At 44.3% G+C, this 27,000-nt stretch overlaps 1 protein-coding gene across 1 annotated transcript; it reads right to left on the bottom strand.

Annotated features, from left to right (window-relative positions):
• Positions 1-10: 10 nt before the first annotated feature.
• On the bottom strand, positions 11-26,721 carry CKMT2 (creatine kinase, mitochondrial 2). Its single transcript, XM_040580902.1, has 11 exons — positions 26,617-26,721; positions 21,529-21,602; positions 17,703-17,875; positions 15,489-15,687; positions 14,185-14,280; positions 13,141-13,362; positions 10,685-10,770; positions 8,084-8,207; positions 4,386-4,520; positions 3,905-4,030; positions 11-241 (listed from the first exon to the last, which is right to left on the bottom strand). Exons 3-11 carry the CDS (start codon positions 17,852-17,854, stop codon positions 122-124), a joined length of 1,260 nt encoding a protein of 419 aa, XP_040436836.1. The 5' UTR covers positions 17,855-17,875; positions 21,529-21,602; positions 26,617-26,721; the 3' UTR covers positions 11-121.
• Positions 26,722-27,000: the final 279 nt, after the last annotated feature.

Here is a 27,000-nt window from a genome sequence, read left to right as displayed (position 1 = left end):
GAGACATCAGGTATTGGGTAGTGTTTTATTACACAAGGTATTTATACAGAGATGTACAGAGGTGCCTTTCTGTCAGAATGGCAGCTGTATTTACCATCAGTTGCCACCATCATCAGCAAGGTCACTTTCTGCCAAACTGAGGCAACGGTGGTGGCACTTTGATGTCTTGTCCTCTTTCCAGTTTCTTCTCACAGTCAACTAGATAATTGACCCCGTCAATGACGATCTGGACTAGCTCCACCTACAACAACAAGAAGATAATAACAGGAATAAAAGCTTCAGCTAATGCTGGGAATAGAGGAAGGGAAAACTGGCTCATACTGCAACAACAGCAGGGAAGGAGGGTCACAGAACAGAGACCGCACACCCTGTGGCACAGGGAATGTGGGTCACGTTGGTCAAGTGGAAACCCATAGTAATTCCTTTCTCCTGTTTGCCCTGAGTTTGGATTGCTAGCAACAAAATTTTTCAAATAAGCCCCTTAAGTTATTTCCATCAAATTCTGCCTCTACTTGTACTCCTATAGGAACAAAGAAAACAAAAAAAAATGTTTGGGCCTGAGTTGAGAGACCTATTTCAAATGTGACCATCGTGAGGGTGCAGGATCCCCCCCAGATGCTTGCTGAGAAGTAATGCCTGGCATAGCCAGGGGTGCGTGTGCATTGTGATCCCCACAGTCAGCATCCAAGGGTGAAGGAGAGGCGCAAGGAGAGGGAGACAGGGGCTCAGTGCCTTGATTCATGCTGTCCCTGAGTCCTGCTGGAGACGTGGGGTTGGAGTCCTTATCAGGGCTGGGACTGGGAGGGTGGTAAGACTACCCGTTTGGCCACAGCCAGTAAGACTGCCTGAGAAATCTTGTCAAACCAGTCTTGTTCTTCTTCACAGATATGCGTCAAGACCATGTGTTCCCCTGCAGATGACCATGAACACTGCTGTGATGATTCGTCAGCGGGGAAAGACATCCTGCTCATTCTGCTAGCCTGCTAGCTCTGCTGAGGTGGTTTAGCCAAGCCCCGGACCCACATCTCTGAGGCAGAGGCACTCAACTCAATCTGGCTCTACGTCATTCATCACTTGCTGTTTTCAGCTGTTGGTTTACACTGGCGGGGGTGGGATGAGCTCCAGGCTCAGAGCAGCACCAAAATTTCCAATTCCATATGGCAGAGGGTTGTGGTGTCTTTGTAACCTTTTTCAAAGTTGCTGAAGATTACAAGGTGCCATGTCCCCAACAGACTTTCTCCACAGGTGGTGACATGCAAGGACCACAGGCCCGTGGCATTGTTAGCCAGCAAGCTATAGCACTGATTTTTCTTAATCTTCGTGAAACGGTTTATTAGCAACCTTCAATGACTGGCTTGTTAAAACCAAATGCAAAGACTAAATCCCATTGTCCCTTTATTGTGACAGTTCCTCATTTTCAAGGGATTTGTTTTTACTATAAAGCATTTCAGTGGCTTAGCTGTTTATTTTATTGCTTTTTACAGGCTAGCTGTGTTGGGAAATCAGAGATCTGAATTTGCAGCCTCCAGGAGAAAAGGAATTTCATATTAAGTTTTCATTGACCAGTAAATGAAACAAAGCAAAAATACAAACAATTTTATCTTGCACCTTTGGGAACATAATTCAGTTCTGCAAACACATTTACCACATAATGGAATTTATTTTATTACGTACTAAAAAAAATATGTCTTATAATAAAACATTTCTATCCCCTTGAGTTTGTCTTGTCTTATTTAGATTTCAAAAATCTTCAAGATAAGGATTGGATCTTATCTATTGGGTTAATCCTTTGAATCCTTGCTGCATGAGGCATCGCTGACTTCAGTGGAAGCCTTCATATAAGCAAAAATTTGTAGGCTTAGGCCATCTGTCAGCAGAACTCATACTAATTAATCATGCCCTGTAATCCTTTTGTATTATTAGTGTTAGCATAAAGCACACATGATGATGCTTCAGGTATTAGTAGATGTCTTTGTGACATACTCTTGTGAATAATACGGCTTAATAGTTTTTCACTCTTACTTATTTTTATCTAGATCCAAAGAAACTTAGCTGCCTACATCAAACTCCAAAATATAAAATTTCCAAACCCCTGTCCATATGCCCCTTGGCTTTGAAGACATTCAAGGGCATGTCTGAATAAGAAAGCATGGAAAACCTGACTTGGCTTTGTCCCAGTGGCAGAAAACCCAAGGTAAGTGAGGAAGGGAAGCCAGCTGGCTGGCTGTGGACCAGATTGAATCTAGTTGTAACCCAGGTGCATTATCTGAGCTTTATATTTGTGTTACGAAAACCTACCCAGAGTCAGGCTGAACTCAGGTGTTGGGCTGCAACACCAGGACCAAACCACATTCATATATGAGCTGCAAGAGCTTCTCAGTGCTGTGCTGTTCTGGATAAACACACCTTGGCAGCATGCTTTTCTTTGCAATCAAGTTTGAACTTGGGGCAGCAAAATCCCAGGGTAATTAAAATTCTGCTCCTGGGCAAGCAGGCAGCCCTTCAAAACCTGACATGCACAAGCAGGTGGCATGTGAGCCCAAATCACGTATTGCAGTGCTAGTGGAGAAAAAGTGTCCTCAGGAGACATCCGTCCCACCAGGGCCTGCCCAGCGGACCATAGCTGAGAGGTTACAGCACTCACCTGGGGGGTGAAAGACATGTTTGGCAGAAGGTTTGCACCAATGTTCCCTATCTACTGGCAGAGTGCTTGAATCACTGGACGTAAAGGGTCTAAATGTAATTTTTTGTCTCGTAATTGTTTGACGTGGCAAGGGTGAACACAGCGCTGGTGTTGGTGAGGAGAGGGAAGCTGTAGCAGTGCCACAGACGTACAGCCCATGACCTGGAGTAAGGGTTTGGCTCAGGAATTGAGAAGGCCGGTGGAAGGAGGCTGCGACTCTTTGACACAGCTATTTCTCCTCCATGCTCCAGTAGATTTGCTCTTAGGACCTGTTCTGCTTTAATATGTTTTCATACTTTTAAATATGAAATTGGAATGAAGTCTGCAACCTGACTCTCCCAGGAGAGTGCAGCACCACCAGGCTGTAGGGTCATTTCCACTCTCTGGCACAACAAATGCTCATTCAAACTGAGATAGCTTCAAAGAAAATGCCTGAGACAAACCCATCTCATCATAGCCTACAGCCCAACTGGGAGGGCTCAGAGCTGACAATTAAATCTTTCTCCAGATTTAAACCTAGCTTTCCCACGTCCTCTGTTCAGTGCCACATAGGACACGTGAAGACGGTACCAACACCTCCTCCCCGGTTACTTTGGAGTGAAAGTGCATGACCATACTAAAAGGAACACGACACCCTAAACCAGTCTTGCTTTCTGTGCCTGATCCCGTGGGTGGGTTAGGACTTGATCCCTGCTTCTTTCCCCAGCATTTTGCAGCAGGTACAGCAGGTATCACCCTATGTGTAGTAGCTAGCTCCCTGCCCACAGTACAACTTACAAACATCTCACGTCCAGCACTGCAGAGACTGCCAGACACCAGTCTCGTAGCTGGGCACTCCAGCAGGCAGGCCAGTCCAAGAGTTTGTGCTGTGATGCTGAGAAACATCATCCTGAGAGGGATGTCTGTTACCAAAGCCAAACCTCTCCAGCACCTGCATGCTCTCAGCGAAGATCCTCAGCTCGCGGTGCAAGCAATCCACATTTATGGAACTTGCTCATGGTTGCTTTTCTTCATGGCCATAAGAGGAATATTTGTCAAGCACTTCATGCAGGTTGATAATTTGTCTTTGACTAAACATTTCCATTGGACCAAAGTCATCAGGAGTAAAAACTGCCATGGCTCTACTGAGGTCAGCAGAGTGAACCCAGCCAAAGGGAAACTGTCTCATATCAATACAGATCTGAGCTAAGAAAGCAAAAAAACCAAAAAGGAACAGGTTACCTCTGAACGACCCATGCGGTCCAGGTTGGAGATATCATACACATCTGCTACAGCTGCAGTGTCCACTCCACCAGTGCCACGCTTTTGCAGACGCAGGTTCTCCAGGATTTTTGGAAACCTGGGGTCCTATCAGAAGAAACAGGCTTGAGCTTGCTGGTCTTTATCCTGCGTATTGTGCTGAATTGTTGCAATGCTATTAACCGTGACTTAATAGCATCTCCAGAAAGACAGGCAGAGCAGGACAGTTTTCTCAGTCTTTGGGTTACAGCCTATCTTGGAGGCTGTCTGTTGAATCAATTAATTTCCATAACAAGTACAATAATTTGCAGAATGAAAGTGTGCTCACTTAGTTGTGCTTTATCCCTGGGACCTTGTTACACAGCATGCTAGTGCAGCCACTGTAAGCTGTCATTTCTCATTTGTTCCTTTATAAATTATAAGACCTGACTTATGTTACTTGTCTTTTAAATGACTTATGTACCTTGCTAAGCCTGGGCAGCTTAACATGGACTCCGGCACGTAAACCAGTTCCCAGGTTGGAAGGACAGGTCAGGACATAGCCGAGACGCTCATTCCACATGAACTCCCAGCCCCGTTCTTTAATTAATCTTTCTACCTATGATGGGGAAAAAAAGCCAGAAAGCAAAAAGGAAAAGGCAGCATACAAATGTCGTATTTTAAGATGTCTGCTTATAGCTGAGATTTTTTTCACCATGGATCTATGTTGATGAACTTCACTAACACCAGCAAAGTTGCATAAATTTATACCTGAGTACAGTCTGGGTTAGATCTGGTGCAAATGTTTGCACTTATCAAGTACCAAGATCCCCAGTGCATATTACAAGGATTTCTTCATCATTTTCTCATGATCCCTAGCTTGCAGACTCTTTGTCACTTTATCACAAAGCTCCCTGTCATGGTGGTTTGGTTCAGCCTTAGCCCATGAAGCCAGATCTTCACATAAGAATTATGGCTTTTGCCATGCGTTTCTAACCTTGGCATTTTTGGAACAAATTTGCAACCCGCAAGCCTGAAGGACTCAAGTGCTATGAAGCAAACAACAAGAGCTGAAGCTGTGTTTTGAGTAGTTTTCAAGGCGATGCCATGACTCTTGGAGGAGGACACCTGACTTCTAAATGCCTAGTATTAACAGCCACCCTTCCGCTATAAGGAGACAGCATAGCTTGTATATCATGATTTTCATTAGTAGATCTCTGATCGGATTAGAAAGGAGTGAAATAATTATCCGCAGAAAAATCACAAGGGCCTATCGACCTTTGAATAGGATGGTACTCTGTTCACACATACACTTAGTGGACTTACTTCTGTGATCCAAATACAGCCTCAATTCAGTTCTCCTCCGGAGCAGTATCAGACAGATAAACTAGCTCCTAATCGTAAGACCTCTACAAATCTGCTAATATAGGTGAATACTTGCATTCTGCAGAAGGATAGAGAGTAAAGGACTCTCCTAACATCATTTCTGTAGTGTGTGAGGACAGCAGAACTGATGGTGGGAAACTGATGTCCTGCCTCAGACACTCGCCCTGGTTGCAGTTCCCCAAGCTGTCTGGCCGCTTCCCGTGGCCAGGTCCCCAGGTCCACCTCTGTTGAATGTGAGCTGAGCGCAGGAGCAGAAGCAAAGCTGGGGACAGCATCTGCAAGCCATGTCATCGGGGTCATGGTATATGGGTAACAGGTCCCAGTTAACCACCACAGTGCCAAAGAACTATACATTAAGTACTTTTGTTATGCTGTGCTCCCAAACCCACCACATGCTCAAACTTCCCTATGGATACTCTGAACTTTCTCTGCTTCCACAATCAAAAGATTGTAGTTCCCTGCTGTCCCTGCTTGGCCTTGGTTTTTTTTCAGCTGAGGGCTGTGAGGTGACATGGAAGGGGTGCACAGCTATATTAGCTCTACACTTGCTGGGGATTTTCTGAGACAGGGATGTCTCTAGAAAGCCAGAGAAGCTGTTTTGCCGAGGTGACTTGAATAAAACAAGTGGTCCAAAGCTGGCCCAATATGCATCTCCATACCCAGGAAGAGAAATGTGTGTGATGGAGATAAGTGCTGTTCCCCCACCGTTCAGATGAAGTAAGTGTGCCAAAGATCCCAATGAGGACAAATACTTGTTTTATGCAGCCTGAATATTCTTAGAGTCTTGGAGACAGTTTCAAGCCCATTTCAACCTTCCTTAGCTTAACTTCTAGGCGTTCCTGTACTATGGCAATCCATCCAGGAACGATGTGGACAAGAGTAGTGGAGAATAGTGTTGGCCACGTCACCTCTTCCACTGCACCTTGTTAGGTTATATCAAAGGCTGCACCAGGACTTACGCAAAGTGTTTGACACTGTCCCACATGACATCCTTGCCTCTAAATTGGAGACACATGGATTTGACAGGTGGACCACTCGGTGGACGAGGACTTGGCTGAATGGTTGCACTCGAAGAGTTGCAACCAGTGGCTTGATGTCCAAGTGGAGACCAGTGGTGAGTGGTGTACCTCAGGGGTCAGTACTGGGACCAGCACTGTTTTAACATCTCTGTGGGCGACACTCGCAGTGGGATCGAGCGCACCCCCAGCAGGTTTGCTGACACCACCAAGCTGCCTGGTGGTGGTCGACAGGCTGGAGGGAAGGGACGCTGTCCCGAGGGAGCTGGGCGGGCTGGAGAGCTGGGCCTGTGCGGACCTGGTGAGGTTCAACCAGGCCGAGTGCCAGGTCCTGCACGTGGGTCGGGGCAATCCCAAGCACAAACACAGGCTGGGCGCACAGCGGACTGAGAGCAGCCCTGAGGAGAAGGACTTGTGGGCGCTGGTGGGCAAGCTCAGCACGACCCAGCAACGTGGCTCGCAGCCCAGAGAGCCGGCTGTGCCCCGGGCTCTGCGTCACCCGCAGCCTGGCCAGCAGGCGAGGGAGGGGGCTCTGCCCCTCTGCCCCGCTGCGGTGAGACCCCCCGGCAGCGCTGCGCCCAGCCCCGGCGCCCTCGGCACAGGACAGACACGGACCTGCTGGAGCGGGTCCAGAGCCGGGCCACGAAGATGGTCAGGGGGCTGGAGCACCTCTCCCGTCAGGACAGGCTGAGAGGGCTGGGCTTGTCCAGCCTGGGGAAGGGAAGGCTCCGGGGAGACCTTCTGGTGGGCTCCTGACCCGTAAAGGGGGCTTACGAGAAAGGTGGAGAGAGATGTTTTACCGGGGCCTGTAGTGACAGGACGAGGGGCGACGGTTTGGGGCTGGAGGAGGGTGGGTTTAGATTCGCTATTGGGAAGGAATTCTGTACGGCGAGGGTGGTGAGATGGCCCAGGCTGCCCGGAGCAGCTGTGGGTGCCCCGTCCCTGGGGGGGCTCAAGGCCAGGCTGGACGGGGCTGGGGGCAGCCTGGGCTGGGGGGGGGTGTCCCTGCCCGGGGCAGGGGGTTGGAACTTGGTGGTCTTTAAAGGTCCCCTCCAGCCCAAACCGTTCTGTGATTCTGTGACATTGCCTGTGGGACACAGTCTATGTTAAAGCAGTTTTTTCTATACCAGAGCAGTACACAGGGCCGCGCTGGGCCCAGAGCCAGCCCGAGTCATACCTGGACTGTCCAGACAACACCGTTCTAACCCCCACACCATCTCATGAAGGTTTCCATATCTTTGTGAATAGCTAGACTGGAATAAAATCCTGGAACTCTGGCTGTCAGTTCTTAGTATTTTAATCACAAAATCCCATATCTCCCTAGAAGTGGCAGTGAGCGAAGGTGCCCTAAGCCCTGAGTCCTGTGCACAGCCTCAGCAGCGCCCACTCTGCTCCCAGCATCAGGGATGAGATTCATGAGTCTGGGCCAAATAAATTCTTCTTTCAAGCAAATCAAGCAATTCAAATTAAATGCTTGATTTCTGAATTCCCACAGCCCACAGGCACAAAATGGCAAAAAGGGACATACCTTTAGTCAGCCTGTGCTTAATATTTTAATGAAAAAGCTACAAAGACGTTTTATTTATTTTTCTCTACAACTCAGCTAGCAATTTGCCCACGTTTCCTTCTTTTAACTGCGTTAGTGTGGGTTGCTATGTGGACTGGTGTTACCTCATTTTGTTGCTCCTGGAGATGTCAATTCAGTATGAACCACAGTGAGCACTGCTGACAACAGCCCAACAACAAACAAACAGGAATAATAAACTCGTGGAGATACTACCTCTTTTAAACCACGGCAAAATCTTTCAAACACCCGTTTCATGTTGCCACCCTTCTCCATGGAGATCACCCTGGTGTGGTCCTCCTCATTAATCCAGATGAGAAATGTCTTGTCATGGTTATGCCTGGTTGAGAGGGGGAAAAAAAAGAAAAAAAAAGTATCTTCAAAAAGACAAGCCTTGAAAAAGAATTCTCAGTATCCTTAGTTTTATCACAATCTTTCAGGGCTGTGGAGAGGCTAAGCATGGCAAAATAACATTGTTCCGTGGAGTTAGGGATCTGAGGTGCTTTCACAGCTGGTTCCCCCGTGCCAATGGTATTACACGCATTATATGGGTTTCTCGAGCACAGTGAGAAGAGCAGTTTTTCTGACCACATCATGCTGCCACAGTACTAAGTGAGGAAAGATGTGTTGTCCTCTAGCATGAGCGCAGCTGGAAGGTGCAGCAAAGGGGGAAACCAAGCTCTGCATCCTTTGTCACAAGGGATGGTTTTGGTTGTGCACCTGGTAAAAGAACCTGACATTTACAGGCTGCGGGGGGGCCAAGCAGTATGTCCGTATGTAATTGTAGTCTCCCCTAAACCAAATCCCAGTGCTCTCTATTGCTTCGTAGCACTGCATTGCCACATCAGTCAAGTTACATGTCCGAGGACAGCAGCTGCACGGTGCTTCTGGACAGTGCGTTACTGATGCTGGCTTGTCAGTCAAGATAAAAATGCCTGAAGATACTCACCCTTGCTTCAAACGGATCACTTGTGGCTAGGTTTATTAAGTGCTAGGTCAAAGCTGAGGCCATTTTTGCTGCCTTTTTCTCCACTTTCTGTCTTCTACTACAACCTTTCTATAGCACATAGAAGGTGATCGATGGGATTGGACTCATTTGTACAAACAGTGGAATATTACCAGGTTTGAAACACATTACATTTGAAAGTTTGAGTTCACTGAGAGCCTGCCTGACTTTCAGCTGATCTTTTACTGTGCCTCCTGTTTTTGGCACTTGGAGGTTGCCAGTGTAGCGCTGAGCAGGTGTAAACATCCTGTGCCCTGACATTATGTTCACCCGAGCTCTGGTTACCTCTTCAGTACCGTACAAATGTTCAAGGGAGGGGGTTTCCAAATAGTCTGGGGTTGGCCTGACTCAGCTCCCCCTTTAATTAACAAGGTCTTCCCATTGTTTTAAGGAACGTGGAGGGAGGCCATGCTGAGTGCATTTAAACTGTGCCATTGCTACTGGTGAGGTCAGTGGGAATAGTTCTGCAGCCTGTAACAAGGACAGGATTGCAATCATTATAAGGAAAATAATTTCCAGAATGTGTACTCTTTCTGACAACAATTTCTTGCAAGATAAAGGCAGATTTTCCAATTGTGGCTTACTGAAATACTTTCCAGTTGTGCTAATTCTTTTCCAGTCTGCCTGATATCATATGTCAAGCCAAAAACCGGGTCTGTTTTAATCAGATCCCTGGATAGTAATCATATTGCTGGTACTTCTCCTCTTTGTTTGTAGACACAATGAATGGGAAGCCTCAGCTTCTCCTCTTCCTCAGATTTAGGTGGGGACTAGGGAACTAATCTGAAGCTTGGTGAAATAAAAAAAAATCCTCACGGATTTCCAGCAGGTCATCAGTTTTCACAGTGCCTGCTCCCCGACAGAAATGGCATTATCCCCTGGCAGTAATACTGGCTATGCTTCTGAACATGAGCCAGTATTGTCAGACATTGCTTGGAGAACACCTGGAGTTTTTTTCCACATAAAGTCCATCCTCTCTGAAAATGCTGAGCTTGCCTAGGGCAAGGAGAAAGTCTAGGTGGTTCCTTAGAATGATTTTAGCCTAAGTATTCAGAACTGAAGCATCTGGTAACACCTGGAAGTATACCAGGATGGATGCAGATGCTATGCACTGTACAGCTGCCCCCATCCTCTGCTAGCAAGTGTGTGCACTGATCTCAGAGCTGTTATCCCTTTCTTTCCACAGAAATTACCACATTTGGGCACAAAATAGGCCAAGTGTGTTGTAAAAGTAGAAACAGACCTAGAACAAAATAGGAAATCCAACTTCTGTATCTCCTTTTAGCCCAATTCATTTTGAAAGAAAGTGTTACTTTCAGCTCTGGGAACACTCTGCCTCTTGACAGTGAGGAGGGGGACATGAATTAGCAATGCAATGTCCTGCAGCTGTACGGCCGGCCGAGGGTTCCTAGCTGACAGCGTGGCTACCATCTGGTGCTAGAGCTGCTTTTGTAACCTCAGCTCTGCCCACTGCATGGTGACTCACGGGCTCTTTCCCAAATCAAACATTTATCTAGGAAAAGAAAAAACAGAGCTAAAAAACTAAGGAAGGAGCCACGCCTGTGATGCTGTGTTGTGTGAATGATAGTGATGATGGTTTCTTGAATATAAAGGTCTTACCCATTCTGTTGTTCATTACTGCATTTGGGGTTTTGTTTTTAAATTAAGCAAGGAAACAATCTTTTTCTTCAAAGCAAACTCAACATGCTGTGAGTATAGGGACAGAATGGCTGCAAGGTTAGGACAAGCAAGGAGGTTTGTAACACAATCGTTAAAACACGACACAAGCTTCTGCATGTCACACAACATACCAGATTCCTCTGGCATCTGGCCAGTCACGTGCCATCCCAGCGCATGTTAGCAAGGGGGACACTGGCTTATCAAAGAGAAAATGATCCTGGACACCGAAATGGGGCCAAAGGGAGAGAGAGAGAGAAAAGAGAACAAAATTCAGGTTTATTCAAGGAAGCAGTATAACACTGTCTAATACATTTTATGTGAAGACAATCAATGTACAAGTAAATCACACAGTACGGCTTGTGAAATCTGGTTCCTTCTTCTGAAAACTAAAATCACTTTACCCAGGTGATTTTCTTGAGCCTTACAGATTCTCAGTGGCACTGGTAATATGACTGTGTTTTGCCAAAAACATTTTTCAAATGTAGGGAGGAATAGGAATTGGGGACCTAGTATCACATACACACACCAATGGGTACTCGGGAGGGACCTGACTGCTAACACTAGAGATATTTTCTACATACAGATGTATTTCTGTAGGGTAGGAGAAGGCAATGAATTCTTAAAGACTGGGAAAAAAAAGAAAAAATGCTAGTTCTGAAAAGCTGTTTCTCCAGCACAGAGATTTAGCAGTTTATTCTGAGCATGAAGTCAAGGTAGGAATTAAATCAGTGCTGAGTTTGACCTTTTGGAATCATAGACTTGTTCTGTTCCTTAACAGAGATGCTATTTCTGATTTAATAAATGTAGCACTTGCTGTGCCACCAACTTGCCACATTCCAGATCATTTAGATTTTTTTTTTTAACTGAGACGATTTTTTTCCCCAAAGCAAATAACCGTTTGATTTTCATGTGTATGCTGACAATTTGTTAGTTCTTAATTCCTCAAACACTGCCATATCAAATGCTGTGTGGAGGGGTTTGTGTGTGCGTGGTGTTTTTTTTTAATCCAGACTTTAAATGAGAATAGTGAGACAAGCTATCCAGAATAAATATGACATGGTAGACAATTTGATATGCTTTATTTCTTTTTTTCCTTTAGTGGAGAATTCTAGTTTTTCATCTTTGAATACCCTCTGATGGACACGATGCAGCCAGTACCCCAATCATGCAGAAAGAAGAGGTATAGAGTTCTCTTTGCTCATCACAGGGACACAACACTTCCTTCCTCAGCTTGCTCCACTAGACACTTTTACTTGAAAGAAAAGTATGACACTTTTTGCCAGAAAACAGGTGAGCACCATTAGTTTACCTTACGTGCATATGCCCCGGTTCTGCAAAATACCAAATGCCCTCTGTGCTGAATGCCATTCAGCTAGCACTGATTTGGCCTCACCGAGATCGAATAGTGCTTATTAAAGCTGCAGAATGCCTGATACCAGAGGTTCAAGATCCTAAAGTACTGGAGGATGTAAGCAATGGCACAAGTGAAAGATGGAAGCGGTGACAACATTCAATGCCCTGATTTCTGTAAGTTTGAATTACCATAAAACCAAACAAAACAAGGCAAAATGCTTGTGAACTGGTGAAGCCTATTCCACTTCTCAAAGGATTTGGCCTTAAACCATGAAGGAATTATATTCTCCACACTCCTGTTTTGACCTCTGATTTCTGAGGAGCTCTCTCCTGCTGAAAAAGGCAAGGAAATAAAACCTAAAATAGGTCATCAACATCTTGTCAATAAATACATTACCAAGGACATTCAATTAAAAAAGTTACTGACCTTACATAAATTCTTAACTCCTGGTTAATCCAGACTGTGACACCTAGTTCCAGGGCTATAAATAGTTAGGTTACTTCATCAGCTCCCTTTTGGTTGATGTTGTGGATTAATATGCCATGAATAAAGCTAACAGGGTACAGCCATTCCTTTGGATATTTAAAATGCACATTCAAGGTCTGTTTGACATGTCACATGCTGCGAAAAAATCCATGATGAAAATCCTTGTGTTTCCATCTGTATGACTATGAAAACTCTCGTTATGGGCCTGATCCTTCAAGTCCTTAAACATAGTTACAGGACTGGAAAAAGGTCACCTGGGTGTGATCGGCTACAGACATTTTGGGGAAATTAGTATTAGTGTAGTTTTGACATGAAGAAATCACAGCCAAAGCCCCCCACCCCAGCAGTCTAGAACACAGATAATAGGGAATGCTTATCTCAGTGTAGTATGTTTAGTTAGAATAGTCGTTAATCTAGAAAATATCAAGCTTTGCTCAAGGGAATGAGCAAAATTCATTATTTGTCCAAAGATGTGGCAGCAGCTAGGTATATTTGATTTGACACAGACCTTGCTATCTGGAATATAACTCCACATTTCAGACCTGCACAGTTATGTACTTTGGCAAAATACAGACCCTGGATGATTTTCCATTACATTAAAAATATTGGCAGGCCATTAACTGCTGTGTTAATGCTGCGGTTATCCTGCTCAGCTACACAGGAAAGAAAGCGTGGAACCCAAAGAAAGATGAAGATTAAGACAAATGAGAGTAAACGAAGGTGATGCCAGCACTGGGCTATACTTACATCAATAAGCTGCTGCTGATCCCTCTCGGACATACTGGTCAAGCTGTAGTACTTGCCAGAGAGGTCTCCTTTCAGCCCAGCGAGTGCGGTGACCACGACATTCTCTACCTCTCTTCGCTCTGCCCTGGTGCAGGCAGGAGGAAGGCTGAGGCCCCGGATGCTGCGGCCGGTCCGCACCCGTGATGAGAGGACGTAGCGCTCATCGAACTGACCATGGGTGATCTGAAGGAAGAGTGATTTATTCGTTCACACACATCTCCCTGTCTTGTAGCACACCATCAAAAAACCCAAATCCCACCGTACAAAAAGACAGGCATCGTCCTGCTCAGGCGCGATGACCTCTCCATGAGATCACGTATACTTGGAATACCAAGAGCCCCTCGGAGTTTCAGATGCCAAGAGTTTTTATAGGAACAGCGTGTTTCTTGGACTGAATGAATGTGGCAGAGTTAGTGTTTCACGGTCATGAAATATGAAGGAAGATGCATGGCTTTTGGAAACATCAATATGGGGCAGGGGGCCAGGTAAGGAAGATCCTTCAAAAGATGAAAGCCCCAAAAGATGCTAAACCACAGTGTAGCTGAACTATGAAGGAAATATTAAGCAGCAGGTAACGTTTGATCACATGTATGTGGGTGTATTGGAGACAACTCCTGCTTTCGTTCCAACCCTTAGACACATGGTTATCTGTAAGCTCGTGAACAGACCCATGGTGCCAAGTGAGACACTGGCCCAAATGCTCAGTACACTCAGGACTGGTCCCCCTGCCAGGAACAAGGCAGCGATGCAGCTGTCTTCCTGATAGGGCCATGAGTGGCATCCCACTTTCCTTAACCCTAAAATTAGCATCTTTGGAGTTGGATCATGAAAAAGAAAAGTTTTTCGCATATTGGATACAATATCATTTATGTATATGATATAGTATCATATGTATTGTATTGTATTGATATTGATATTGTATTGATATTGCTATTGCATACAATATCATCACTGTAAGCAGCAGCCCTGAGTCTTTATTGTCTCATTGTTTTATGTCAGTCCTACCTTGGATGCATCCAGGTCCGTGTGATGCTTCATTGTCCGTGGATCATAGCCATTATGTCTTGCTTTAATGACAGGGTCAAAAATGTCAGCAAACACCTACGGAGTCAAGAGAATCTAGAAAGAGTCTGCAGCATCATAGAATGCTTCAGTGCACAAGCTTCAGCCACAAAAAAGCTCCCTTGGCACAGGCTCCTGGGTGACGGATGTGAAGGGAGCTTTGCAAACGCAGATGGGGTACATATGAAAGGAGGGGCCGCTTTTGACCTAGGCAGTGCTCTGTAGCGGTTGCTTGTCTTCACAACATAAAGAAGGTGCAATTGCACCTTACTTAGGTGACAGGTTTACTCTAGTTACCACAGACAGGTACTGGACGTGGTGGCAAGGCAACCAGATTAGGTTTCAGGAGGTATTACCAACCAGAACACACACTGAGTCCCACAGCAGCTTACCTCTTGGGTTTAGGTCATGCAGGAATGTCACGCAGAAATACCCTATGTCTTCACTGCCGTGGGATACTAGTCTTTGTTAGACCCACTTGGCTCAGGTGTGTCAACACTGATCACAAGCACACCTTCGTGCAGATGAGGAGCAGTGGCAGTGGCACATCTAAGTAAGTAAGCTGAACCACAGGAGCTGGTAGTCCAGAATGCCAGATGTCCCAGTCCATCCTCAGCATCCCAGTTTGGGATGCTGTTAGGAGACTGTATAATAATAGGTACTGTTGTAGGTAGACTGAAGGAAGCAGACCGCAGAGGTCAATAAAAAGAAGGATTTTCTTTTCTTTACCCCTTCTCCTTATTCCAGAGTTAAATAACCCTGTCCATGCTGATGCTGTCTGTCTTCGGTTTTCATCATGATCCAAAAACCATCGCTTAATGATATCTGGCACTTCGCAGAACACATTTTTGTTTCACTTCTGCCTCTGCTGTTCCACAATGAAATTTCCACATGACCTTTGTGTGTATCAGGGTTGCATGGTTTTACCATAAACTGAGTTTAGTCATAGGAAGGAGGGCAGCTGCTGGAGCCAGGTAGCAGCTGCTCCCAGGCAGGTCTATTTTATTCACTTCAGTTGCAGCAGAGCGGGCATCTGTAGTAACGCCTCGTGTTCATACATTTCCTAATGTGGAAGAGTAGGGAAACCACCATCTTTATGCACGTGGCCTGCCCCTTATGTATTCCTTGGGATACAATTTATCTTAGGAAGACATACCCTACTGGGAATCTGTCTTCGTCTGATAAGCTCTTGTCTACAATACCATGAAAACCGAACCAGATATGACAGTATTGTGGAAATGTCTTACCTCATAGGATTCTTCATCACCTGCAACCATGCCCACAGTTTTAATGAAAGGGTGGCCAGGGTTGTCAACCCCGGTTTGGATACACTGGTCCAGGGTGTAGCCGTTGGGGGTCACCTTGTCCCTTAGCCGGGAGTAAATGGCTGGTGTGAGGCACTCAGCCATGCAGTTGTTATGTTTGCGGAGATCAGGGTAGTCTGCACTGAAGAGAAGAAGAATCCCAAGCAATTAATGTGGCAACTTTGAAAAGTAATCCGTGACAGTTTATGAAGCTATGAAAGGGACCGTGAGGTACAGAGTACACAGCACGGCTTAAAAGTATAATTAGTTCCCGGGTGATATGTTGCATTGAATTTTGGGAAGGGGGGAAGATTCAGCTCACTGAAAGTGCCCCACGTTACGCAGCGGTGGTCCACCGCACTGACAGGCAATTGCAGCTTTCTGCTGTTTGGGACCATCAGGAAAATGGATCCCAGCGAGCTCTGAAAGTGTACTAAGGCCCACTAAATCTCTTCTGAGACGCTTTTATTCAAAAATAAAAGAGCTCTAATGTTGTTTTGTTTAAATGTTACAGATCTGCTAATAAGTTGGAACTAATTAACTTTATTTGATTTTATAAAATCATTTTAATAGAAATATAGAGGAATAAGTAATATATTTTAATGAAACTTGTAGTTGCACAACAAAAGCTGCTATGAAATCCTCTGTACAGCCCCGCACCAAGGCCAAAAGCATAGGTCAGAATCACCTAGTAGGAATGATTAGAACGTAGATAACAGACTTAAGATTCAAGATGATTGAAGATAATTGGATACAGTATTTACAGGTAGACTGGGAGAATGCATTGAAATGTCAGAATGTAGAATTAATGGGAACTGGGGAGAGTCGACTGGAACAGCTTGTAGTTACCTGCCAAGAAACCGTGAACTTTAGTGAAAGGTAATTCCGGCAGGGGGAGATCGCGACCACCGACTCATATACCACCTACCCAAATCGTACCCCTGACCCTTTTCTAGACTTTTCTAACCTTTACTGCACAGAATCAGATTTGGGAGGAGGGTATGTTAATGATTTTCGGGAAATATTATGATTATGGATGAATATTTAATAAATATGGATGAATAAGTTCTATATATGGTGTATGATTTTGATCGTGAGAGGACTCACTCACGCACCCGGCCGTCAATAAAGAAGTGTCTGCTTATCTACATCACATTGGTGTCGATAAGTTCTTCATTCCGAGATCTCGGTAACATAAGTAGGAAGGGAATTAAGTTTAGCTGAAGAAGTTCTCTGTAATTCTGAGCCCTGCTGCTCTCACAGCTTCACGGACATCAGTGGGACTGTCTGACCTATGTCAGCTGGGAAACTCGTTCTTCTACAGTATCTGAGTTTGCTTTGATGTCATTATTATTTACAGAGAGTTGCATGGTGTACTAAGCTAGGGAAAATAAAGATGTTACGTTTTAGCAAGGCATTTTTGCAGCTGAGTCGGACCACATCTACCTTTTACTGATAACGACTTACCTATGCACAACTCCGTTATTTCTATAAGAATATATTTTAACTAGGATAATATTTACTACTGGGGATGGAGGGGGGGGGGAATAAAAGAAAAGATCTGTCAGAACCTGATGCGTATTGTTTTACACAAGTATAGCCAGCAAAGTCAATCTACAAAGGTCTATAATTAATTTCTCATCATCAGCCAACCAGTTTTTAGCAGAATTAGGATTATTTCAAGTACAGCAGTTATATGGAAGATTTCTTCACTAGTTGCGTAACGAACATATTTTCCCATTTCCTAACAGTACAGTCCATACAATCAACCAGTCCGACAGGTTGAGCTGTAAAGCGTTTGACAGCTGATGGGATAAAGTAAGGACTAATGTAGTGCTTCGCCTAAAATGTGAAACATTTCTTAGGCTTGTCCTTGTTGGCAATATTGTGGGGTTGGGTTTTTTTGAGTGTTGAAACTGTCTCACATCGCTGCCTTCTGGTCTTGAAGGACATTGTTGGTGCTATCTAAAAATGGGGTTATCAATAAAGGGTGCTGTTTCTCAGGTCACCCCGCCCATGGACAGACACACAGATGGCGTGGCCATATGACAGCTCTGCGGCTTTATAGGGATCTTCTTCCTCCAAAGAGTTAAACATCGCTCCTAGCCCAGTTAACAGGCTCTGTGCTCAGCTGACTGTCTAACCCGCACTCCTTACCTTGGAGGAAAAAGTTTCCGTTTTTCCTGCACAGCAGCCTTCACATTTTGCTGGTTGAGGAGGTACCCGGTGGTTAGCACCCCTGTGCCCGCGGCTGCAAAAAGTGCTGTGGTTGCACGGCCAGCCAGGAGACGACAGAAGGTGCTAGCCATTCCTCTGGAAGGATACAATGTCTGGAAGAGAAGACAGCCCAACGTCAACCCATATGTCCTCATGCAGTGCAAATGACAAGTAAACCCTCATTTTAAATGGTAGCCCTGTAATAGAAGAAATTTATTTTTATTATTGATTTGCACTTATGAGTGTATTCAGGAAAATGATTAGTATTTACACATACTATTTCTATACGTGTGTTTTTTTCTGTTTAGTTCTACTGGGATTATGTCTGGAGTACAGGAGATCTTTGAGTCTATGAAAGAAAATGGCATGTTCTGTGAAAGTCTGAAGAAGGCAATGCACATTTTTTCTTCCAAGAACCACAACTTGACTAGTATTGCCAGCCATTGACCTCAGGAAGGTATAACCCCTGTTTAAATAAAGGACACAAATTCCAACTTGTGTCATTGACAGAAGCTTATTCTTAAAACTGGAGTCTGGTAAATCATCTTTTGGAAATGGGCATGGAAGATTTGCAAGAAAACATGACCTTTTTCCCAGGATATGCTGCTTCAGTTGTTTTTTCAAAGTTGTAAAAAAAATTAATTATTTACGCAATCTCTTTTCCATTCTTTCAAAGGTGAAACTAACCACCTCAAAGCATTTGGTTTTATTTTCAGTGAACAACGTATTCTAATTTCCAATAACTTCCATGTACATCTGGGTTAGTTAGCCCCAAACCATGTACTTCTTCAAATTTTACACTACTGTCTAAAGACAAATGCAATGTTGCATCTGTGTCTTCTCACTCAGTGCTTCCCATCTGCTTGCAGTTTTATGTCGCAAAGCAGGCTTTAGTCACATATGTGAGATGAGAAACACAGATTTGTTTCAAGTTGAGAATCATTTGTTTCATGCCCTGTATCTTGTTTAAACGATTTTGTCCCTGAAGTTTGTTACTCTGTCTTCTCCATGCCTTTGAAATTTAGTATACATTATCTAACTTCCCTTTCAGAGAAAGGTGCTGACTGACTGAGAGAAATGTCACTATTTTTTACTGAAAGAATTCCCCTAAAACAGAAGTGGGGAGAGACCATACAGGGAGGGCATTTTTTTGCCCCCATTAGGAGTGCATTGCAATTTCCTCAGCTATTCCAGCTCCTCGAGAATCAGTTGCACAGCACTAGGGTATAACGAAATGTGTACTGACACTGGGCTGGGACAGGAGGCAGATCATCAGCCATAGCCTTGTCTTATCTCCGGGGGTGTTTCCCCTCCACCTATGAATTCATTTAGGTGAGAATTGCAGGGCAGGCTCTCGGTGACTGCAACAGGATTTCTCCCTCCCGAAATACAGTGGGAGAATATTTGACTGTAAATCAAAACCAAATATGAGGTTTGTGATGGAGGTTTCTGTGCTGCTTTCTTTTCTGTGTATCTAACAGGTGGTCCTTGTGCCTTTTCACAGTATAGCATCCCCATCCTACACTATGGAAATATTTGCTTATGACTAATCTGCACAGAACTATTATTGTTATACTAAAGTGTCTAGAAACAATTCATGTATTTTCACAGCAGCTCTATCTATTTGTAGTTCCACAGATGCCATCTTTACTGCAAGGACTTGACTAGCAGTCAAAATCCTGTCCCGGGAGCTAGAAACCGTATCAGAATAACCTGGCAGACAAAGATATTCAATGACCCCAGGCACTCATCAGCATTTCCACCAGCTTGGATTTTTTGGGAGCTTCTGAATCCTAAGTCACTTTAAGGGGCAAATCTAGTCTGTACAACTGATTAAATTAGAGGAATATGCAGCATGCATTTAGAAAGAAGTGTGAGGGACAAGGGTATAATAATTATGATGGTTCGGAAGTAACCAGAGCCGTGCACCTATGGACCACGGTGTGTACCACAGCCCAACGTGTAAAGCTAACAGCCTCGGACAGGTCATTATATATAGCCATGTCATGTATCTGCCGGCAAGGCTGCACTTCGTTGTTTGCTGTTCTCACATAACCCCGGCTCCTTGTACTAACGCAGTGTGAGGGGAAAGTCCCATCCTTCATAGCAGCAGCTATTGATTGACTGCCTGCATATTCTGCCTTCGAGCCGTTTCCAGTGATCAAGGACGCACAATGGATAGAAGCAAATTTCCAGCCAGAAGGTTCCTCTTTGGATCAGCATGATGTTGTGGTCTGGGACTGGAAGGTAAGCACAGCGCGCTCCTTGCTAGGCATTTGCCTTAATTTCTTCTGGAGGAGCTGAGAAGCACATGGGGGCTCTGCGAGGGTGGAGGATGCTAGCAGCTGCTCTCTGTGATTTCTCTGGGAGACAAACCCCTGCTCGCTGAAGCTGTTAAGAGCTGAAGGTTGTTTAGCTGTTGATTCAGTGCTTCCTGTATCCTTTGCTTTGCCCTTGCAACAGCTATTGGATAAGCGAGCTCCTGATCCTGAGAGCAGCTGAGCAGAGCAAACCTTGGGCAGGACATAGGTGTGCAAACGGTACCCTGGGTGTCTGCGGGTAGCCGGGCATCCTTGATTTTCAGGCTGAACTACACTGTGTGTCTGAGGTATACGCTTGTAACAGAAATCAAAGCCTGTGAACAGGAGAAATAGACCACCTGGAAAAAGAAATGGATGAACCCTGGGGCAAAAAGAACCAGTTGGAAGAAGGACAGATATTTCCTTGGTAACAGTGAAGGCTTTGTTGACACGGCTGATCTGGGAAATAGAGGCATGTAGTACCTTACTTCTGCTGAATGAGTATGAGTAGCCCTGATACAAGAACTATTTAATTTAAAGAAATACTTATAATGAAAGCAAGGGGTCAAAAGAATTGGAAAAACAGGATGTTAAGAAACCCTTGCAAGTAGTTCAGGACATGGCCTTGGCAGAAGGAGCAGACTCCGTGAATGATTCAGGCTGGGGCACAACAAGATAAGCTGGAAACCCAAATGGTTAATGGTACTAAACAGAAAATTACTTTAACTATGTGTGAACTATCTCAATCAGCATAGCAAAAGATCCACTCTTGAGCAAAGGGAGCGCCCAAATAACAAAGCCCCCTTCCCACAGAACATGGGGGTGAAAAAAAAGAACACTGTACCTTTAAGTAAAGCCAAGGCTCATAAGAACCAGTGAGGATTGTGACTAAATGTAATTGTAAACAGTTGTTCCAAGTGTATAAACTGTTTTAGGGCCTTAAGAGAGGGGCTAGCTTTGTGGATGTACCACCGAGCACCCAGCTCTGCACAGAGGTGTGATGAACAAGTGTCTGGGCTCTGTGTGTGAGTCGGCTGTTGCACGCAGGGTGAAGCACCCAGATTTGGGATGACACCCCCTCCTTATTCTTGCCGATGTCTGTCTTTGGACGTGCAATGTCAGGCTCTGATACCTAAAGCAGGCCCTCTCAGCATGGACAGTTTCATTGCTCCCTCCTGCTTGTCCAGGCAGCATCGGCAGTCTTCTCAGCCTTTCAGGGTCTATACATTAAATGTGTCTGTACCTTTGGGACAGGACGACTGACTTTTGGACACCTGATCAGAGGCAGATTTTATGCTTATAAAATGGTTTTCCTCTTCGAGTTTTAATAAAGTCCTGTAACACAAGTATTTTTCTTGTTGGCAATGTTATCTTCTATCGTGGCTGCATGCCTCATCCCCCAGAACATTCTTGGCTGTTGGATCACAGAAAAGGTTTCCCTTACCCAAAGGCAAGCTCTACTTTACCTGACAGATGCTTCTCGAACAGCTCTAAGAAGCGCCCAACACTGGAGATGCCACAGGTTGCACAGGTTAACTACCTAAATAAATAAATAAATAAAAATTAAAAAAAAAACCCTCAGAGTAAGAAGGCTTTTTAAAAAAAAAACAAACCAAACGTCCATCTGTATAACTACACATCTCTTCTTACAATTGAAGCCCAGCACACCTCATTCAAATATTTTCTTCCCCAAACTTTGCAGTTCTATAAGCAGAAGTTCAGTTCCTGTCTTTACTGGTAAGTGCTTCGGCTTTTTAAACCCCATTGCTTCTGCAGAAAAACTGACTGCTGAGAAGGCGACCTGACAGGCATCAATCATAGCATCATGCAGCTGCTGCCTGCAGGAACTGGGAGACGACAGCTGGCATGATCTTCTGCTCCTTACCTTTTGACTGCAGCATGGCATTGCCATTGCAGGGACCATCATTTGTGACTGTTAAATGCAAAGAAAGGGTCTACAGGAACATGTAAGAATTTCTTATGAGAAGACAAACATCCTCTGGACTGCTGTGGGAAAGTGACTGTAATCCTTTTTGTCAAAATGATGTAACTCCTGATTCAGTAAAAGCCTCTTGCCACAAGAGTGGGCTGTAGTTCTGAATGTCAATGCTTATAATAATGCAGCAGAAACTGAGTCCGTGTCGTGCCTTCTACCGGTAGTCCACATACAGCCGAAATAGCACAAACAGACTTGCACAAAAACCTGGTGTACAAGTTCAGCAAAAAAAGTTTTTCCATAATGACAGTACATAATGAATAAACTTTATTTGACAGGAAAAAAAGATGGGTTTGTTTTGTTTTTCATTTTTTTTTCCATCTAAAAATAGCGCGGTTTCCAAGTAATGCATTGCTTCAAGATAAACGTTAAAACAAGATCCATTCTGAAAGAGTCTGAATGGAATGGTCTCAAACTAAAAAAAATTCTCCTCAGAGCTATTTGCCAAATCTGACCTTAAATCGTTAACAGAGTCAAGCTGGTTTTTTCCCCACAGAAAATATCATCCTGCCCTAACAATAAGTTTGCACTATCACCACCTCTGCAGATTCCGAGAAAAGTAATTACCCCAGCCAAAGGTGTCATTAAAGGCATAAGGTTTTTCTAAGAACACTTTATCAGAAATATCATGTCATGGTTCACGTTTCACTGCAGGCTATCATTAGGCTTCCACTGTAAAAATTTCACTTCCATCAGAGAAATTTAACCACTGCACAGCCTAAAAAACAAAAGTGCACACTTCTTTTTTGTAGGACCTTCCCAAGGGTCTTCCTTTTTGCTCATGATGATAGGAAGTAATGCCTATAGTGCTACCATAGTGCAGCTGGGAAGGGGAAAGAGTAATTTTTCAAGATCAGAAAAGCTTTTGCGATTATCAGTTTTAACCCTTGAAAGGGAATCAAGCCCTTGCCTGTGCTGATCAGGTGTGCTGGAAGGAAAACACCTGCATTAGGCGTTTTTCTGTCTCTAGAGTACGGTCTGGAGAAGGTGAAGGAGATCCAAGGGTTAGCCAACCTGAGTTAAAAAAATAAATAAAGCTCTTATCTTATTTCTGGCTACGTTTGTTTGTTTGTCTTTACTTTGAATCATTGGCCTTTGTTGCTACTTTTACCAGTTTGTTGCAGGAATTTCTACTCCTTATTTGTTCCACATGTAGCTGCTTAATAACTAGCTCTTTTTGATGTCTCTCCATCAGTATTTTATCATATTTTCAAATGTATTCATCGTTCTCTGGCTCTACCCTGAACTCTTCCCATCTTCTTTCATCCTCAGCATCCTCCTGATACCAGAAAAGTCCTTTTGTCCCACTCATGGTAGTACCAGGTCCTCAGCATGGAAGCAGCAGAACTTCTCTCTGCTAAATAGCATATGCATTCAGAGACCATATCAGCCCTTTGGGACCACAGTGGCTCACCAGAAGTGCATCCTGTGGTCACGTCCTGGGGGTCACACAGTTCCCTGAACCACGGGCAGGAAGCTCCTCAGCATGGCCTGGGGAGCTTCCTGATCATGTCAGTTAGGGAACGATTTCTGATGCGGGCATAGATACACTCCCAAGTAAGATTATGCGATGAGGTTGTCTGCAATAGCAGGAATCTGGTTAACTGAAGTCTCTATCAGTCCCACAAATTTTTTACTATTACTTTCACTTTCCCTTTAGCTTGGAATGCTTCCTAATAAGCAGGGGAGTTTCCCCCCCTGTTGTGGGATTCTGAATGTACTGATAAAGTTTTCCTAAATGGCTCCCAATTGTCATTTATGGTTTTCTACTTAAATTCTTTTTCGCTGCGAAGTCGTTTATTAACCGCACCAACATTGCGGAATTTTCAAGTTCTTTCAGTGTACCTCAAGCTTCATGTGGATTTGGACTTTAGTAACACGTAAACCAGAATTAGCTGCATCTAAACCTGCACGGATTTTTAGTTCTGTACTTGCACTACCACTTGGAGAAAGCAAGAGTACTATTGAACAGGAGAGAAGACACACAGAGCAGCTGGCTCACAAACAGTCGCTGTATAACCTCCATGCACCAGGCTCCCTCCTACACTGAGCAGCTTTGATTAATTCATTACAAGTCATCTTGAGGATCAATATCTGTCGTGGTTAATTGTGAGGGAGTAATTGCAACACTGACTTAAAGCAACAGCCGCAGGGCTGTACAGCAGGTAGCATTAAGTGTCTGCAAAAACACGGTTTCTTCATTCCCATTCTGTCACCACGTCAGCACCATAAAGGGAGAACAAACCGAGAGTCAGGTTTGCATTGCCTTTTCCGAAGTATTCCCGTACACCGTGATGAGTTATGGCCAGTGAATCAGCAAAACGAGTCTGAAAGGTCATGATCTTAGAGGTTATAGCCTCTATTTCTCCACTCCCTGCCCCCTCCCAGACCTGCTCAGCTACCTGTAACCAGCCTTCAGGACATTAACATCCTGCCAGGACTGTATTTTGGTTTCAGAACTGTGTCTTAATGTATCTGCCACTACCATGCACAGAAGGTGCAGACAAAAGCCAGCAGCAAGATTTAACAAAAGTCCACTGCAAATCTGTTGCTGGCTGAGAAAAGCCCAAAGGATGGCAAGTATCATTTAAGGTGGAGGGGCTGTTTGTAACCACACTTTGAACCCTGGGATGAAAAAAATTGGAGAATGCCTATTTCAGGGCCTTAAGCCAGTTCTCCCTCTTATTCATGATGCAACCAGATTAAGGCCTCTATTAAAGGTGAAGGTTCTCTGCAGAAGAAATACGGCTTTTGTACAGCAGGTCCCTCTCCACCACTAAAAAGATCCTTCTTTCAAATCAATGACTTAAGAAAACTCTGACACAGCAAAACTTCCCTTGCTGCTCTGGCCACTGGCTGCACAGGGTCCCCAGGACATTTGACTCACAGCTACCCCCATGCTTGGACTGCCTAGGCTTTGTCCCGTTGCACATGAAGATACTGTAATCTGCACGTATGTGACGCTGCTGCATCCCTCCTGGGAACTTCAGAGGCGAGTGAAGCATCAGCAACGCACGATCCACCTCTTGGCTCTTTAAAGAAATTGTGAACTTTACTTTTTAATTTTTAAAATTTTTTAATATTAAAAAGAATGATGCTTTTGCTATCAATTCTTTACTTTCTTGAACTTCTCTTAAAGAGGAAGTTGTCAGCTCCATTTTCCTCTTAAAGTATTTGATTGCAAGTATTGGTTATCCTATATCTTGGACTAGGCAGCACACGTACTTTTAGCCAAGGAGGGAAGGAAGGTACAAGGGTTACAATGACATTTCTAGAAATAGAACTAGATTAAATATTTGAACTGTGTCATGGGTGATATTAATTGCTACAGCATGTGATCCTGGGTGACATTTTAGAGGAATGGCAGTCATAGCTAAAGTTCACACGGGCTTATAATCACACACAACGTATACGCACATCTTAAACTGTTAAACCATTTTGCTAATGGCATCGCTGCAGTGAGCTGAACTTTCACACAGTGGAGGAAGAAGGAGGCTGGTCTTTTATATTTGAGAAGTAATTCCTCTGAGTCCTTTAGCTTGAGCTAAAGCCTACAGATGCCAGTGGAAAATTTTCCCTGCCCATCTATGGAAGTTGCTGGCAGCTTAGAAACATCTGCAATAAATGTCATAAGGGACTACATGCATGAGAGACCATTTTTAGATGCCCAGCAAACAGTTTACATTGCTCCTGGTTTGCTGTATCACACTACAGGTTCACAGGATAAAGATATCAATTAAAACACTAAATCTCATGAAGCAATATTGGTGGTTTTATCCGGTTTCTCATAGTTCACCTTGAGCAACACTCGAACTTTTTTGGCTAGTCTGTGTTTCAGATACAGTCTCCAGAGTGCAGAAACAATGCCAGTGCAGATATTGTCCTAACTGTGCCTTAATCACAGCATGGAATATCTCTATGGAAAACCAACTACTTATGAGTTTCTTTCTCCTTGTAATGCCAGAGGTCAGTGAATGGTTACAAAAATCTAATAATTTGGAAAAAAAAAAAATCCAAACTAAGGATCTATGAATAGATTCATACAAACAGATAAGACATGGAAAAGACTGCAACTCTTCATATATCAGACAACTACAGCTTAGTAACGACATGATTTTTGATTTCTATCAGCTGAAGGTCTGGCTGGTCAGACCTGACCTGGTGAGACTTCAGGAGCCCAAATTTTCCTGCCGAAGCCCGACCCAGGTGCAGGGAGTGCTTGCCCCTCTGAATCAATCCAGTGCTATTTTACAGTACAAACCCCTCGCCTCCACAATGCAGAGAGCTACAATCAAAATCACAAAACACTTACTGAACTTGTTACACATCTGCAAAGGGATTTATCTTCCCCTTACTTAAACTGTTACTGAAGGGTCAGCATCTGAAGCAGCTGCACAGTGGGCTGACACATTTCTTCCTGCACCAGGTAATATGTGAATCAATAAATTATAGCCAAATTACACCACATCCTGTGGTGCTTTGAATTCATTTTTAATAACCCTCATATTTGAAATGCTACCGTTTGGGCTAGAAAAGCAATATAGGTAGTTAAACTGACCTTGAAGCTGAAGGTAGAGACGTCCTGCTGCCTGCAGCGTGCCCAGAGTGTAAAGGGAGCAATGAGTTGGTGTGCTGACAGGAGCACAGGTAATATGAGAGGGGGAAAAGGAGGTGAGGGAAATGAGAATAATTGCTGCCGTGGCCAATCCTATTTCACGGGGTTAGGTGAGTGACATTTGCTCGCACAAGGGTGCCCTTGAGGATGTGAGTGGGATGTGGTTGGAGAGGGGCACATAGCAGTTGGGTGATGGCAACTTCATCTTTCAAATATTTCTCAGGGGGAAAGAGTTCATGCCAGCCCATGGCTGGCCAGATGCTTAACTGCAACAAGGTGCACTCCGCCGACTCACCCCCAAGGGCCCATTTAGTGCCAGCCAAAAAG

The sequence above is a fragment of the Falco naumanni genome, chromosome Z (genome assembly GCF_017639655.2).
Source record: "Falco naumanni isolate bFalNau1 chromosome Z, bFalNau1.pat, whole genome shotgun sequence".
NCBI lineage: Eukaryota > Metazoa > Chordata > Aves > Falconiformes > Falconidae > Falco > Falco naumanni.
This window is presented reverse-complemented; position numbering and strand designations above follow the sequence as displayed.